Source organism: Hyaena hyaena, unplaced genomic scaffold (genome assembly GCF_003009895.1).
Source record: "Hyaena hyaena isolate Hyena2069 unplaced genomic scaffold, ASM300989v1 scaffold_45, whole genome shotgun sequence".
Taxonomy (NCBI): Eukaryota; Metazoa; Chordata; class Mammalia; order Carnivora; family Hyaenidae; genus Hyaena; species Hyaena hyaena.
Window position 1 is genome coordinate 4,150,217 of NW_024080677.1, and position 17,003 is coordinate 4,167,219.

Genomic DNA, 17,003 nt, shown 5'->3' on the forward strand with positions numbered 1-17,003 from the left:
TCATCAAATTCATATTTACACTCCATGCCATCTGGGGCACATAAAATACAAGAGCCAAAGCTTACAAACAGAAACATAGAATGCCCACCAGGAAAAACGGACACAACACGTGGAACAAAGATGAATACCTTCATGTATATTTACTTAGAAAAAGTTAAAAACATCTAGATGGATATCAAGACTAAAACTAAAGGAAAAAAAAAAGAAACACTTTGTGTTTAAAGACATGATTGCTCTCAATCACATACATGATAGTAATCATTGCACACATGCTGTTTTCCACCAGTTATTTCCATGACCTTTCGCATAGATGCAGGAGACCCTCAAGAGACGCAGGAGACCCTCAATGAGGGCACATAACTCAGTCCTGTTCACGGACCACCTTAGCCCCCTAAGCAATCTGCATGAATTTCTGAGTCCACTGCTGGCAGCAGATCCCAGCGCTCCCTCCCCCACAACCCCCCTGGACCCCTGCCCCAAGTTCCTGGCAGCCTCCTGGCCTCCCCCAAGCTGCGTGGCTCCGATCGCAATGACCTAGCTCCAGGCGGGGGGATGGGGCATTCTCTCCCAGACACACTAACGCAACGAAGTGTCCCACCATCACTTCCACCATCAGCACCCCCACAGTGCAGACGCGGCTGTTACTGTTAAAGCCTGAAAGAGACCAGTGCAGAGGTCAAGTCGGTTTCACTTTCTACTGCAGGAAAATATATAAACACAGTCTCTCAACATATATAAATTATAGTGGAGTTTATGTGAAAGCAACTGCAATGTATGTAAACGGAGAGAAAAAATACAAACAAAACAAGCGAGGCTGAACGTGTGCCGGGCCTAAGAGCCATTAAGCGCCGAGACGAAGCTCACGAGGGGTGTGGGGAAGGGGTCAGGATAACTGGGGAAGGCTTCACAGTGGGAGGAAGGCCCTGGAAGACACACACTATCTGGACAGGTGAAGAAGGCATTCCGGATGCGGGCAGCAGCATCAACAAAGGCCCGGAGGCAGGAAGGAGCACAGCACGTGGAAGGGTCAGTGAAGGCACGGCCACGGCTGGAGCCGGGCACGGGCCCTGCACAGGGACAGCAGGTCGGGCTGCAGAGGGGTGCTGGGGACCCCTCAGCGGTGGCCCAAGAGCCTTGAGGGGCTTCTTCTCCGCGGGGTGCAGTTTCTGGTGCTGAACAAAGCTGCCATACCACTTGAAGGCTTTCCCACACACCTTGCATTCGTAGGGCTTCTCCCCCGTGTGGACCCTCTGGTGCTGGACAGAGGCGATCTTCTGCGTGAACGCCTTGCCGCACTCCTGACACTGGTAGGGCTTCTCCCCCGTGTGGACCCTCTGGTGGACGATAAAGAGCGACCTGCAGCCGAAGGCTTTCCAACACTCCCTGCATCTGTAGAGCTTCTCCCCCGTGTGCAGTCTCTGATGCTGCAGGTGCGCCGCGCTCCGGCGGAAGGCCTTCCCGCACTCCTTGCACTCGTACGGCTTCTCCCCGGTGTGGATCCTCTGATGCTGCGTCAAGGCCGTGTTGGAGCTCAAGCCCTTGCCGCACTCCTTGCACTCGTAGGGCCCCTCTCCGGTGTGATTTTTCTCATGTACGATGCAGTCGTAGCTGGACTTGAACGCTTTGCCACACTCCTTACACTTGAAGGGCTTCTCGCCAGTATGACTCATCTGGTGCCGAATGAGCTTCGAGTTGTACCTGAAGATTTTCCCACACTCTTTACACTCATAGAACTTCATTCCCCCCCGAAGGATCAGATTCGGATTCAGGCTGAAAGTCTGCCACGTCGCCTTGCTTTTAAGGTCAAAGTGCTGGGAAACGTTTCGGAGACGTCCTCCCCCCGGCGCTCTGTGCACCTGTGTGTCTGCAGAGCCCTCCTGCTTCACCGCCGGCTCCTCGCTCTCCATCCGGGACTCACCGCCTGCCCAAGAAACCACAGGTGTTCCCAGTTACCCAAGTGCGCGGACACAGGGCTCCCCGTGTTCTCTGGCGGAACATGACTTTGAAAAATGTTCTCAGGAAATGGCCACAAGCGCCCACCCAGGAGGACAAGAGAGAAAGAGGAAAACGATAATGTACGGCTGGAGAAGCGATGACCCCGGAAACAGACCGGGAAGTGCCTCCTGTGAGGAAGGCTGGGAGGTGGACTGAGGCAAGGGAAAGGGGAAGGATGAGGGCTTCTGGGTGGGAAGAAGGCAGGGGTGGGGGGGAGGGTACGGAATGGGAAACATACGAGAGATCAGCAAGAAATGGAAATGTTTCAAAAGGGAGAGGGAGAGAGAGAGAAAGGAGAGATCCCGAAGAGAGAAGGAAGTCAGCGCTCCTGGGGAGAAGAGACGCAGCTCCCGCACGACCAGGGGGCCACCAGGCTGCTAAGCAAACCCAAACACACTGGAGCTCAACGTCCCACCTGGAAGTCAGGAAGCCATCCTAAATTCCAGATAAATTGCCCAGTGACTTTTAAATATTCCACATAATAGACTGGGACAAAAGATTCTTTCGGCAAGTCTGCTGGGACGCAAACTGAACTGGACAGCTGTAGGCCACAGGGGCACTTCAGCTGAAAGAACCACTGTTGACAAAATCCCAGCACAGATGACAAGCGAGGCCTGGAACCTTCCTTCCAGAAGAAAGAAAATCCGAGTTATCGAGAACTCGCAGGCCCAGCGAGCGGTCTCAGGTAAATTTCAGTCTGTATGTGTTGGGTGTGTGGGAAGGGGGGGGTGTGTTGGGCGCAGTGGTGCGGGAGGAGTACTTGCCTTTCCCTCTACAGCTGTATGCGAGACAAATACAACGTAGACCTAACGATCATGACTTATGGACATCACAGGTGGTTTAAATACTCAAAAGGAAAGTTAAGAGGCAGTTTTTTCACCGCTGAAGGCCTAAATACAGAAGTCACAGCTGTGGCACAAATAACTCGGTTTGACCCACAGAATCCTACTTTCCTTAAAGTATGGCTCAAATCTACTTCTTGGCATAAAATTGGCCTACTATTAAGTACTTCCACTGGTACATGAGAAGAGAAGTGATTTAGGAGGTTCTGGGTCACGGCTTGTCTGTGGGAGGTCAGTGGCCGTGCACTCCCAGGGACTGGCTTTCCTGGGCTCGGGGCTGGGACCGGGCAGGGGTCAGAGGGTGCACTGAGCAGTCCTGATAAACAACGGGGAGCCACGCTCTCTGCTGCAGAAGAACCACATCTAATAAACTGGCCAGGCAGGGGCACCTGGCTGGCTCAGGCAGTGAAGCCTCGGACTCTCGATCCCGGGGTCACGAGTTGACGCCCCACGTTGGGTGTGGAGCCTACTTAAAACAAATAAAAAATATATAAAATAAACTGGGAAGGCAAAACCAGAAACCGCTACGTTGTCTTACTCACCTGGACGGATGCCTCTCAAAACCTCTGCTCCCCAGGGATCTGGGGCCCACGCTGCTTCCCCTCTCTCCAGCTGGGAGACCAGAACAGGTTTGGGGAACGGAAACGCTACTCCAGCAAGAAGAGAGAAAAACAAGTTGAGAGTTGAGGGGAGACTTCCAGAGCTTTCCTGAGATCTCTCTTGGCCCACTCCACAACAGGTTTTTTTGGCGGGGGGGGGGGGACAGGAGGAGGGAGAATGAGATGCCCAGGAAACCACGTGAGCTGCCCAGGGGTTCTGAGGAAGGGCTCCAAGCTGCGCTCCCAGGCATGGCATGGAGACAGCGGTTCTCCTCAAGAAGAAACTGCACCCTCGCCCCGACCTGAAGAGAGAGACGCCCTCAGGGAGAACACGGGTCCGGGTATCCTGAGACTCCCCCACAGGCAGAAAACCAACACCCCCAGAGCAGGGCAGCATAGAAGAACAAAGGGCTCACTGAGGGCACCAGGAAGAGCCCCTCCGCTCCGGGCCCAGAACCACGCCCTACCCTGGCACGTAGGGAAGTCTGAGTTCAAAACCTGAGGGAACCAGGGGTTTCCTCCCCCAACATCTGCAGAGGCTCGTGACGGCAGAATCAACCTCTGGAGCTAAACACCCAAACCATCAGAGGAAGACATTAAAATGTCACAAAGGACCACGGAGAGGGACCTTACCCAGGGAAGCCACGTTGGTATAATTCTCCAGCATCACCTCCCGGTACAGGGCCCTCTGCGCAAGGTCCAGGCTGGCCCACTGATTCTGGGTGAAGTACACGGCCACGTCCTCGAAGGTCACTGGCTCCTGAAAACAACACGCCCTGCTCAAGCCGTGTGTGAGGGCGGAGGAGGGGTCTGGGCTGCAGGGAAGGGGTGGGCCTCCCAGGGTCTGCCACTCTGCGCCTCATGGAAGGTCTGCTCTGCTGAGAAGAGCGGCGCCCGGCACCCCACAGGGGCAAGCCCTCGGCCGCTGCTCCCACTTCCAAATGGGAGACTCTGACGCTCTCCCCTCCACGTGGCTCTGAGGCCCCAGACGGTCACCTCGATCTCACAGCCTGGCAGCGGGGGCTCCCCGCCTGCTTACTGCATCCACCGCTATGTTCTCGACCCTGTCCCTCTGGTGCCTCCCACCCTCTTGTACTCCACAATCCCCTCGCCCTCTGTTCTATACACCAGCCCCTGCAGGCCGCTGCCACTCACCCCGTCACCACCCACCCAAACAAACGCACACCCTGTTTGTTCTCAGCACCCAGCGTCTCCTTAGTCTTCCCCAGCATCTTTCACTAGTACAGAGGAAGCACACCTTAAAGATGTTTCCAGCATTTTGCAAAATTCTTTTTATGTCTCCTTACCTGATCAGAAAGCTCTCTTGAGGGCAACCTGCAGCCTGCCTGTTCTGGCCTCTTCTCTGACCACCCATCCTCAGAGCAGGTCAGCAGCGCCCCGTCTCTGAGCACAGATTCATCCCCCACCCAGTCTTGAGCTCCATCCCTTCTGCCAAGATGGGCCCCTCCTTGCCTCCCCCTGGAGCCACTTCCGTGTCCCCAAGGATGGGGGGAATTAAGACCCTTGGCACCAGGTTCTTAGGTGGGTACTTTCAAAATGTGTATTTCATTTCATCTTAAACACAGATATGGGGTAGGAATTATGACTCGCGCTTTCCCATGATGAAACTAAGGTTGAGAAAGATTAATGACTTTGCCCAAGACCACATGGCCAGGAACTGGCTGAGCTGGGATTTCAGCCCAGACAGTTCAAACAGCAAACCTGGGCCCTTCCCACACACCAGGGTGCCTCCCATACCAGGCTCACGAGCTTCCCCTCAAACATGGCTCACCCCCGGTCCTCACCATCACGGGGTGCTGCCCCGTCTTTGGAGAACAGCTTTTCAAACTCCTAACTCCCAACAGCACCTTTCAATCCATCTCTACCATGCTCCCACCAAGCCACACAGACTCCCTCCCCCAGTGTGGACAGAGGCGTCAGCTATTTCAAAGCCTTACACACCACCCTGGGAGCCAGAGCCTCTGAATCTTCTGTGAAACCCAAGGGCAGTCCCTAATGGTATCCACTGGCTCCTTTCTCTGTGTCTACAGTCGGGACAGGAGGGACCACAGAAACTGGATCTCACTTTGTAGGGGTTTCGTGACTCTGTGCCTTCTCGCCTTGATCCCCCGCCTAGAGCGCACTTCCTAGGAGATACGCAGGACCCCATGCAGTCAGCCTTGTTCTTGCAGCCAGCAAAAACGAGAAGACCTCCCAAGAGGGGCTCAACAAGCCCCTAACCTGTGTGCCACCCTCTCTCTGGGGAGCAGCCTTGCACTGGGGTCGGCGCCAGGGCCAGGGAGAAGGGAAGGAACACTAACTGCTTTTGGGGGAAGCGGGATGAAATGTATCCCAAAGATAAATGCTGGCCCTCTTGCTGTTTGTGCACTCCACACCAGGTCCTTACAACGGTGTCCTTTTCAAACAACCAGAATGAGAGAACTTGGTTCAAAAGGAGACACTGAAAGAAGAACGAATGTGGACACGCTTCAAAGCAAGAGCTGGCCTTTAAACTGGGCAATGACGAGGTCCAAAGGGCCCCCAAAATACGAGCCAGAAATGCCCACACTAGGCAGAACCATGATGTCCTGAGGGTGGTCACTGCTTCGCCAAAGCAGAAGGGCCTCTGAGGACAGCAAGTAGAGGCTCACAGGTGAGCCCAAGTTCACCTCCACGTGCAGCAGGTCAAACCCCACCACCTAGCGCCTCCAGGGCTGGTCCCACCACTCCCTCCTCCCAGCCTGGCACCACCAATCTCTTCTTCCCCCACTGTCCTCCCCAGCTCCTCCCAAATGTCCCCAGGGTTCCAGAATATGAAAAAAAAAATGCCTATAATTAAAGGAAAACAGACTGCTTTAAGGAAGTTGGCATGCATATACTAATTCTTCCTCCTATGAATGACCCTTGCGTACATCACCCTATTTTTCCCCACAGCCTTTTCATGATCCAACAAACTATACTGTTCATGATCGATCCCCGCCCCCCCCAGCAGAACAGAGGTCCATGAGGCAAGGACTCAGTTTTGTTCGTCACTGGCTTGCTAACACACAGCACAGTGCCTGGCAGGTACCAGATGCTTAACATGAATTTGCTAGACGAATTTGAAAAATGGTTTGACCATAAATAAAATTTTTTCAAGTTATGAAGAGGGTCAGGAAACACCAGCAAATGCCACCATAAGTAAAATACCAGAGCATACCCACTAAAGTTGATGGCTGATCCCTTACCATGAGCTGAGACTTTACTTTCTGCAGAAGACTGAAAAAAGAGCACATAGGAAATGAGCATAAACATCTTTGCCTGCAGATGAAGTAACTATCTGCCTAAAAATATCCAAGAGCCAAGGGAATAAATGGAAAAAATAATTTTTTTAAATGTTTGTTTTTGGGGCGCCTGGGTGGCTTAGTCGGTTAAGCGTCCGACTTTCGCATAGGTCATGATCTCGCGGTTCGTGGGTTCGAGCCCCACGTCAGGCTCTGTGCTGACTGCCAGCTCAGAGCCTGGAGCCTGTTTCAGAGTCTGTGACTCCCTCTCTCTCTGACCCTCCCCTGCTCACGCTGTCTCTCTCTCTCTCTCTCTCTCCTAGAAATAAATTAAAAAAAAAAAAAAATTAAAAAACTTAAAAAAAAAAAGTTTGTTTTTGAGAGAGGGGGAAGAAAGTTGGGGGAGGGTCAGAGAGAGAGGGAGACACAGTATCTGAAACAGGCTCCAGGCTTCAAGGTATCAGCACAGAGCCTGATGAGGGACTCAAACCCATGAACTGTGAGATCATGACCTGAGCCGAAGTTGGACGCTTAATCGACTGAGCCACCCAGGTGCCCCACAAATGGAAAAAATTTAGAACTGACAAGATAACTCGAAGTTAGCCAGATACAGGATAAGTAAACCAGAATCACTAGTTTTCCTAAATACCTTAACAATTAGAAGATAAAATGGTGGGCAGCTGGCTGGCTCAGTCAGTGGAGCATGCAATGCTTGATCTTAGGGTTGTGAGTTCAAGCCCCATGATGAATGTAGAGATTACTTAAGAATAAAATCCTTAAAAAAAAAAAAGAAGATAAAATGGAAGAAAATTAGATGCCATTCATATGCAAATGGTTAAGCCTAGACCTAACAAAAATGTGCAAGACGAAGATAAAGAAAACTGAAAGTGAATAAAGGGGAGACAGTGTTTCTAAACGGGAAGAATCAAATCTGTAAACAAGCCAATTACGTCCAATTGTGCCTAGGATTTCAAGAAAACCCACTCTCCCACCAAAAAAGTCAATGACATCTATGCAGAGAAAAGAGGTCATTTAAAGTCATCTGAGGGATGCCTGTCTGGCTCAGTCAGTGGAACATGTGACTCTTGATCTCAGTGTTGTTGAGTTCAAGCCCCACGTTGGGCATGGAGCCTACTTTTAAAAATAATAAGAATAATAAAGTCATCTGGAAAAGTAAATGTGGAAGACTACTCAAAACACTCTGAAAAAAAGAAGTTTCGAAAGAGGAGATGAGCAGGAATTAAACTCTACATTACAAGGCCATACTTCAGATTTATGCTTCCTCTTTTGAATATAAACATTCACCTACGAACAATTGAGTTAAACTATCATCGTTAAACAATTTTCAGCTTTTCTCAGTTGTACTACAGGATGTGTGTAAGCAGTAAGTGTATTTAGGTTAATGCAGTAGAATTCTATTAAATGTTGCTCTTTTACCACATTACACTGAACACTGGATGCACATTTAAAGACACGCGGGGTTTTTGGTAAAACTCAAAATGGGAACTGTGTCTACAGTTCAAAGGGAAGCATTTGGCATGTTTGTTAATTCTAGTTTCATTTAATAACCTAGCAGGCATGTAAATTTAAGTTTTTAAATTAACAGGGAAAATTTGAGATGCAATACCAATACTTTTAGATTTCAGTCATAATGTTTATATAAAATTCTGAGGCCTTGATTTAAATCTTTTATTGTACTGTGATTTCCTTTTAAGTGTATTGAACTAAATAAAACTTTACAAATAAATCTTCCTTTTATGTTTTATTTATTTCCTTTTTTTTTAAGTTTATTTATTTATTTTGAGAGAGAAGGCATGAGGGGAAAGGGAGAGACAGAGGGGAAAAGAGAGAGAATCTCAAGCAGCCTCCTCACTGTTAGTGCAGAGCCTGGTGCTGGGCTTGAACTCATGAAACTGTGAGATCATGACCTGACCCCAAACCGAGAGTCGGACACTTAACCAACTGAGCCTGGTACCCAGGTGCACCAAATTTTCCTTTTAAACACTGAAAGAAAGGTGCACCTGGGTGGCTCTGTAGATGAAGCATCCAACTCTTGATTTCATGATCTCACAGTTCTTGGATTGAGCAGCGCAACAGGCTCTGGGCTGACAATGCGTAGCCTGCTTGGGATTCCCTGGCTCTCCCTCTGCCCCGCCCCTTCTCCCTCTCAAAACAGACAAACTTTAAATAGATAGATGGATGGATGAATGAATGGATGGATGGATGGATAGATGGATAGGTGAGTCGGTGGGAGGGAGGAAAGAAGGAAAGGAAGGAAGGAAGGAAGGGGAAGAAAGAATAGGATAATACCATAAGTAAGTGAGAAAATAAGCCAACAGGGAGAAAATAGTTGAAAAAGCCTATCTGCAGGGCATGTGGGTGGCTCAGTCAGTTGGGCATCTGACTTCAGCTCAGGTCATGATCTCATGGTTCATGGGTTTGAGTCCTGCATGGGACTCTGTGCTGATAGATCAGAGCCTGGAGCCTGCTTCAGATTCTGTCTCCCTCTCTCTCTGTTCCTGCCCCCCCTGCTCTCACTCTGTCAATCTCTGTCTCTGAAAAATAAAATAAACATTAAAAAAGAAAAGAAAAAGCCTATCTGCTAAAGGACTGTTAACCAAAGTATACAAAGTACTCTTAAATCTCAAAGGTAACAACAACCCCATTACAAAATGTGCAAGAGACCAGAAGAGACACCTCACAAAGAAATACAGATGGCACATAGGTATATGAAAAGATGCTCTACCTCATATGTCACAGGAAAATGTGCACTAAAACATCAAGACACCATTACACACCTATCAGAATGGCCAAAATCTAGAACACTGAAAACACAAGATGCTGGCGAGGATGTGGAGCAACAGGAAATCTCCTTCACTGCTGACAGGAGTGTAAAATGGTACAGACACTTTGGAAGGCAGTTTGGCAATTTCTTACAAAACGAAACGTACTCTTACGATATGATCCAGCAATCGTGCTCCTTGGGATCTTCCCAAATGAGTTGAAAACTTATATCTGCACACAGACATTTACAGCAGCTTTACTCACAACGGCTAAAACTGGGAAGCAACCAAGATGTCCTTCAGTAGGTGAATGGATAAAATGCAGTATATCCAGACTATGGAATGTTATTCAGCGCTAAAAAGAATAATGCTATCAAGCCATGAAAAGTCATACAGGAAACTCAAATGCATAAAACGAAGTGAAAGACACCAATCTGTAAAAGCTACATACAGTAGGATTCCAACAACATAACATTCTGGAAAAGACAAAACTATGGAGACAGTAAAAAGATCAACGGTAGATAGGGACGAAAAGGTATAGCACAGTGGATTCTGAGGACTTTGAAACTACCCTGTATGATACTATAATGTTGGATACGTGTCATTATAATTTGTAACCCATGGAATGTTCTACACCAAGAGTGAACCCTAATGTAAACTGTGGACTGTGGGTGACTGTGATATGTCAATGTAGGTTCATCAATTGTAACAAAAGTACCATTCTGGTGGAGGAATGTTGGTTATGGGGAGACCAAGAAAAGCCAAAGCAACCCTGAGAAAGAAAAACAAAGCTGAAGTATCCCTATTCCACATTTCGAGAGATGCTATCCAAGTTGTAGTAATCAAAGCAGTATGGTACTGTTACAAAATAGAGAGACCAATGGAACGAATTCAGGAGTCCAGAAGTAAATTCACACTTACACAGTCAATTAAACTGTAACAAAGGAAGCAAGAGTATAGAGTGGTGAAAAGACAGTATCTTCAATAAACTCAGGCTGGTTTAAAGACCTAAATGTAAGACCTGAAACCATAAAAGTCCTGGAAGAGAGCACAGGCAGTAACTTCTCTGATGTCAGCCATTGCAACATTTTTCTAGATGTGTTTTCTAAGGGAAACAAAAGCAAAAGTAAACTACTGGGACTACACCAACATAAAAAGCTTCTGGACAGCAAAGGAAACCATCAACAAAACAAAAAGACAACCTATCGAATGGGAGAAGATATTTACAAATGATATAGCCATTAAAAGGTTAATATCCAAAATAGATAAAGAAATTATACAACTTAACACAAAAACAAAAACAAAAAAGTCTGATTAGAAAATGAGCAGAGGACCTGAACAGACATTTCTCCAAAGACTACCTACGGGAAGCCAACAGACACATGAAAAGATGCTCAACATCACTCATCATCAGGGATATGCAAATCAAAACCAGACATCACCTCACACATGTGAAGACGGCCAAAACCAAAGGATAATAACGTGTAGAAATAACAAATGTTAGTGAGGGTGTGGAGAAAAAGGAACCCTTGTGCACTGTTGGCGGAAATATAACTTGGTGCAGCCACTGTAGAAAACAATATGGAAGTCCCTCAAAAAATAAAAATAGAACACCATATGATCCAATAATTCCGGTACTGGGTATTTACCCACAGGAAACAATAACACTAATTCAAAAAAAGATAACCCCTATGTTATTGCAGCATTATTTAAATAGTCACGATATGGAAGCAACCTAAGTGTCCATCAATAGACAAATAGATGAGGAAGATGTGAGATACACACATATATACATGCATGTACATATGCACACTGAAATATTAGGCAGGCATAAAAAGGATGAGACTGTGCCATTTGCAATGACATGAATGGGCATAGAGGGTATTATGCTACATGAAATAAGTCAGACTGAGAAAGACAAACACTATGATTTCACTCATGTGAAATCTAAAAACAATAATAATAAAAAGCAGAATCAGATCTATAAATACAGAGAACTAATGGTCACAGAGGTGGAGAGCTGGGCAAAATGGGTGAGGGGGGAGTGGGAGACACAGTCTTGTAGTTATGGAATGAATTAAGTCACAGGAATAAGAGAGACAGCATAATGAATATAGTGAATGACACTGTAATAATGTTACATGGTGACAGATGGTAACTATGCTTGCGGTGGGCATAGCATAATGTATAAGCTTGTCAAATCACTATGTTGTACGCTTCAATTAAGGTAACACTGTGTGTCAATCGCACTCAAAAAATTTTCTTAGGGGAGCCTGGCTGGCTCAGTCAGTAGAGCATGCAACTCTTGATCCTGAGGTCATGAGGTTGAGCCCCATGCTGGGGGCAGAGTTTATTTAATCAATCAATCAATCTATCTATATCTATATATTTAAGATAATGAGCTATCCTATGTGTTTATGGAGGCAAGGGGTGTATGGAAACTGCTTTCTAGTCCATTTTATTAATACACCCAAAATTTCTCTAAAAATAAAGTCTATTTAAAAATACATATACATTTAAAAATACATATCTCTTATCTGGACTACAGTATGCTTTTCTTTTTTTTTTTTTTTCAATTTTTGAGAGAGAGAGCGAGCATGAGGAGGAGAGGGTCAGAGAAACAAACAGAGAAAGAGAGAATCCCAAGCTGGCTCAGCACTATCAGGGCAGAGCCCAGATGTAGGGCTTGATCTCACAAACCATGAGATCATGAGCTAAACAGAAACCAAGAGTCAGACGCTTGACTGAATGAGCCACCCAGGTGTCCCAGGCTACAATATGCTTTTAACTGATTCACATCCTTCTACAACCAACTCACCAATAGCACTGGGGGGAAAATTTTTTAAATAATCAACATGGGGTTTTGAACTCACAACCCGGGAATCAAGAGTCACATGCTCAACCAACGGAGCCAGGCAAGTGCCCCTGGAAAATCTTTTTAATACATAAATCCAACAATGTCACCTACCCTTCTTAAAGTCCTTTAGTGCCTTCCCACTGAACTCAGAATAGAAACCAAAGTCTTTACAGATGAGCCTCTCTCTCCCACCTCACAGTGAACTACTTCCTCTGATCTCTCCCTGTCTCTGTAGAGTACACCCAGCTTTCTCCCTGACTTCAGGGCCTTTGCCATCCTACTTTCTGGAAACCTCTTCTTTAGCTGTCTCCTCAGTAGTTTCCAAAACAGTTTCTATCTCATCCTTGAGATCGCAACTTCACGTTACCTCTGCCATGAGGGCTTCCCTGACCATTACCTTGAGAGGGAGATTCTTTGGGGCTTCTCAAATTTAAAAAGGCAAGCACGTAAGAATCATTGAGGAGCTTGTTACAACAGATTCCTGGCCCCACACACCCTCCTCCTGGGTCTGATTCTGGGTCTAGGGCAGGGCCCTTGGATTTTGCAATTCTAACGACCTCCCAGGTGAGGCCAACTACACTTGCAAGAAGCACCGTATTTAGCAACATGTAATTACTGATTTATTTAAAGGCTGTCGATTTTGCTCAAAGAACCTGCTGAAAAAAGGCAACTTGTCTGCGTTACCCAACACTGTGTACGCGGCACTGACAAAGCGCCTATGGAAAGAACCATGCGGGTCTGTCTGGGACACGTCTACAATTTGCGGGACAATCTCTTCAACAGAGAATTTCTCTGATGTCAGCAGGCAAGTTTAATTTGCACGTGACATGCATTTCCACCTTCCGAGAGGACTTCTTAGCTTGGGGCGCCTCTTTTCCCACTTAGCCCTACGCAATCCAAACCCATCACTCTCATACACAAAACTCTGATTTCCTCCACCACTGTGGGCGGCCAGAGCTGTGGAGATACATTTAAGGGGGGGAAATCATAGCGTGGCCAAGTCGGACCTTCTTGGGCCTTTCCTGATTACCAGATAGCTAATGTGATTTTAAAAGACTTGAAAGAAGCTCAGCTCACCTGAGGCCAGGTTGTTTGGAGCATGGCTGATGTCCCCTGGTTTCGTGCACTGCCTTCTTGATTTGGAAAAGCAAGAACCTTAGGAGCTAAGAGGAGAAGAGCCATGAGTGCAATGGACCCTGTCCTGAGCACCCACAGCCGCCTGTAGCCTTCCCAGTCTCCTCACTGCCAGCACTGGGAGGGGACTCTGTCAGGCTCCTTTGTGGCCGATGGCCCCACAGCCTCATGAATTGCTCGGGTCCTCTGGACAATTCTCTGCCTGCTCAGACCACAAACGTTCGTTCCTGCGCCAATTCACACGAAACGGATGGAGGGACCCAAGACGAATCCTATCCCCACGGTTGCGTCTGAAGAAACCCAAAAGCGCGCTTACAGAAACCATGCCGTTCCCCCCAAAACGGAGCCAACGGAGAGAAGGGACAGAGATAGCAAGATGCGGATTAACAGTAAAATACTCAGTGCTCCAGCGACTGACGCTGACCGGAGGGAGACCCGCCCGGGATCTCTGCCCAGGGAATCAGAGACCCCAAACAGAGTCGTCGGTAGCGGGCGCGGGAGGCTGTGGGGCCAAGTTCTTTGGGACAGAAAAGAGGATCGCGCTTCGGTGGGCAGGGGGCTGGACCAAGGCTCTAGAAGGCCCCGCAGCCACCTCGGGCGGCTCCGGACGAGCTCCGGACGCCGGAGCTCCGCGTCAGGGAGCGGGGTGAGCCGACACTGGGCCCAACCTCAAGGGAGGGAGGCGCCGACGAGCCGCCAGGAAAAGCGATTAAGCCGGCGCCGGGCGGACCCGACACGTAGAACTCGCCGGAGCCGACGCTCTACCCCTCCAAACGCCTAAACGCTGGCGGCGGCAAGCCGACACGGAAGTGAGCCCGAGCGCCTAGGGCCCCTCTAGGCTTCGCGGAGGCAGCCCATCTCGGTGGTCCCCGCGGTCCGGCCCACGTGATTCGCCCCGCCCCGCGGAAGAGGCGGGACTGTGGGCTCGCCGCGGTCGGCGCTGTCTTTGGCTCGGGCTTCCTCCCGCAGCGACCGCTGAAACCTCCTCTTGGTTGGTTCGCCGCGCGATTCCGCCGCAGCCTCTAGGCCCAGGTGCGGCCGCAGTTAACGGAATGCCCGTCGGTTGTCGGCTGGCTCTACTCCGAGACTGGCTCCGGGTGTCCCCTCTTAGAGGCCCAGGCTGGGCTGCTCTTAAGAAGACTATGGTTTCCGGGGCGCCTGGGTGGCTCAGTCGGTGAAGCGTCCGACTTCGGCTCAGGCCATGATCTCACGGTTCGTGGGCTCGAGCCCCGCATCAGGCTCTGTGCTGACAGCCAGCTCAGAGCCTGGAGCCTATTTCAGATCCTGTGTCTCCCTCTGTCTCTGACCCTCCCCTGCTCATGCTGTCCCTCTCTCTCTCTCTCTCTCTCTCTCAGAAATAAAACATTAAAAAAAAAAAAAAAAAGACTATGGTTTCCATCCGCCCTTTTAAAGCCCTCCCCCTTCCTGGGGCTTGCACGTGTTGGGGTGCCTTTTAGGACAGACTCATTTAACTACCAAAATAATGGTGACTAAGGTTGCCAGACACACTCTATATACACAACACGTCCTATAGTAAATGATTTTATTCTATATTGACTTAAATGTCTTCTGTTTAGCTTTTCCAAATTTACCAACAAATCTGGAGTTTAGAGGTATTTTTACACCCAGTAACTGGCACATAATTTCAATGTAAACATTGGCTGGGGGGGGGGGGGGGATCATACCTTCCACAAATAAAGATCTGGATAATCCCTTACAGTCTCTTCTGAAGGTTTGGCTGAGCGAAGTTAAAAAAAATCGGAGAATGAACAGATTAAAATGAATCTGTCTTTCATATTCAAGTAATTACCGTTTATCTGCATAACTTTGGTTCGCTGTTCTTCAGCCAATGACACCACTTGGGTGGTGCCCGGTTGCTACGAAAGTTAGCAACTCAATGGCAGCCCAAGCTCTTGAACGTGAGCCAATTGGTGGCAAACATCCCTGAAAGTAGGCCAATCAGTGCCCTTAAAACAGTGACCAAGCTTTTGAAAATCCAGTGACCTCGGCTTGCCATTGTGGTTCCCAAAATCAACAGACTTTTGATATTTTTATTGAACACATTTTCAGATACACGCGTCCTCTTGACCAAGCCCTTCAACGCTGTAGAGGGGAGTTGGCCTCCCACTGCTAGGAGATAGAAGGATCCTGAATGTCTGGCTCTGACTTTCTGCTCCTTTTGTTACCAAACCCAAGTCTGAGACTGCCTGTTGCCGGAGGAAAGGAATGTGAGAATTTTTTCAGGAGGCAGGCAACCGGGGGAGACGGCAGACTTTTGTCCCCAAATCCAGGTTTCTGCCCGGCCCAGGAGGTTTTAAAGAGGTTTGGGGTAATCAGCAAAAGGAGTGCAGTGCCCTCTAGCATTTCTTGATCACGTGCAAACTTGCTACAAACATTTTCCGTGCTCCAGGTTGTGCATGGGGGTCCGGTTCTTTATTCGTGACCCCTGTCTTCTTTCTGCAAAGGAGGGCAAGATCTACAGCTACAAAGGGAAGTTAGCAAAATCATTTGCGTGGCCTAAAAAAGAAAAATCGTTTGCTAAAGTAATTGCTGGACTCATCAAAAAGCCAAGGTGGCTTCAAACAGACTGGCTTCTGGGGCCTGGGAAGGTTTTGGTTCTTCACCGCTCAAGCCCAGTGGTCTGCAAATCTCAAAGAAAGTAAATTAGCTCTGTTACAGGCAAAGGGCCAGAGGTCAGCAGGTAAGGAGTGTTAACTTGAAGCAAGTTAACCCTTAAGGCTGGCTGAGTGCTTACACAGGAATTCGGCTGTTACTGACCAACTATAACAGCAAGTCCTGTCTCGGAGAGTACACAATAGGTATCTACTGGGGCATAATCACCCCGAAACTGTGGCTGAAAACCACACACATTCATTCTTTCTCAAAATCTCTGTGGACTAAGAATTCAGGAGTGGTTTGGCTGGAAAATAGAGCTTAGGATCTCTCATATCGTTCCATTTAGGTGTCACCTAGGGCTGCACTCATCTGAAATTTGGACTGAGCCGCCAGGATAACTCACTTACATGACTGACAAATTCGTACTGGCTATTGGTGTAAAGCTTCAGTTCCTTTCCACTCAAGCTCCTACACACTCCTCACAGCGTGGCTACAAGTTTCCACCTAAGGTACACGATTCAAAAGGCCAAGGCCAGAGGCACCTGGCTGGCTCAGTCAGTGGATGGAACATGCAACTCTTGATCTCAGGGTCGTGAGTTCAAGCCCCTCGTTGGGTGTAGAGTTTACTTAAGAAAATAATTTTTTAAAATAAAAAATAAAAAGGCCGAGGCCAGCTAGTATTATGACCTAGCTTTAGAAGTCATACACCATCATCAACTCAATATCCTACCAACACAGGCCAGTCATAATCAGTATTAGACGCGATGAGCAAGGGCATGAATGTAAGGATTACAGTCACCGGGGACCACATGGAGGCTGCCTAACACTGAGATTTTGCGTATCACGGAACCCACGTATTTTATAAAATCTATGGTATTTTTATTGTAAAGCTTATATACAATTGTTTTAAATAA

At 48.1% G+C, this 17,003-nt stretch overlaps 1 protein-coding gene across 6 annotated transcripts; it reads right to left on the minus strand.

Moving 5' to 3' along the window:
- Window positions 1-735: 735 nt before the first annotated feature.
- Window positions 736-14,396, minus strand: ZNF621 (zinc finger protein 621). Of its 6 annotated transcripts, none has more exons than XM_039230360.1 (6): window positions 13,790-14,396; window positions 13,417-13,502; window positions 6,664-6,694; window positions 4,070-4,196; window positions 3,380-3,484; window positions 736-1,921 (listed from the first exon to the last, which is right to left on the minus strand). In XM_039230360.1, exons 1-6 carry the CDS (start codon window positions 13,796-13,798, stop codon window positions 861-863), a joined length of 1,419 nt encoding a protein of 472 aa, XP_039086291.1. In that variant the 5' UTR covers window positions 13,799-14,396; the 3' UTR covers window positions 736-860. The 6 variants fall into 6 exon arrangements, with proteins under 6 accessions (XP_039086291.1, XP_039086297.1, XP_039086296.1 ...); XM_039230366.1 differs by having other exon boundaries at window positions 14,142-14,230; XM_039230365.1 differs by lacking the exon at window positions 6,664-6,694 and having other exon boundaries at window positions 14,142-14,382.
- Window positions 14,397-17,003: the final 2,607 nt, after the last annotated feature.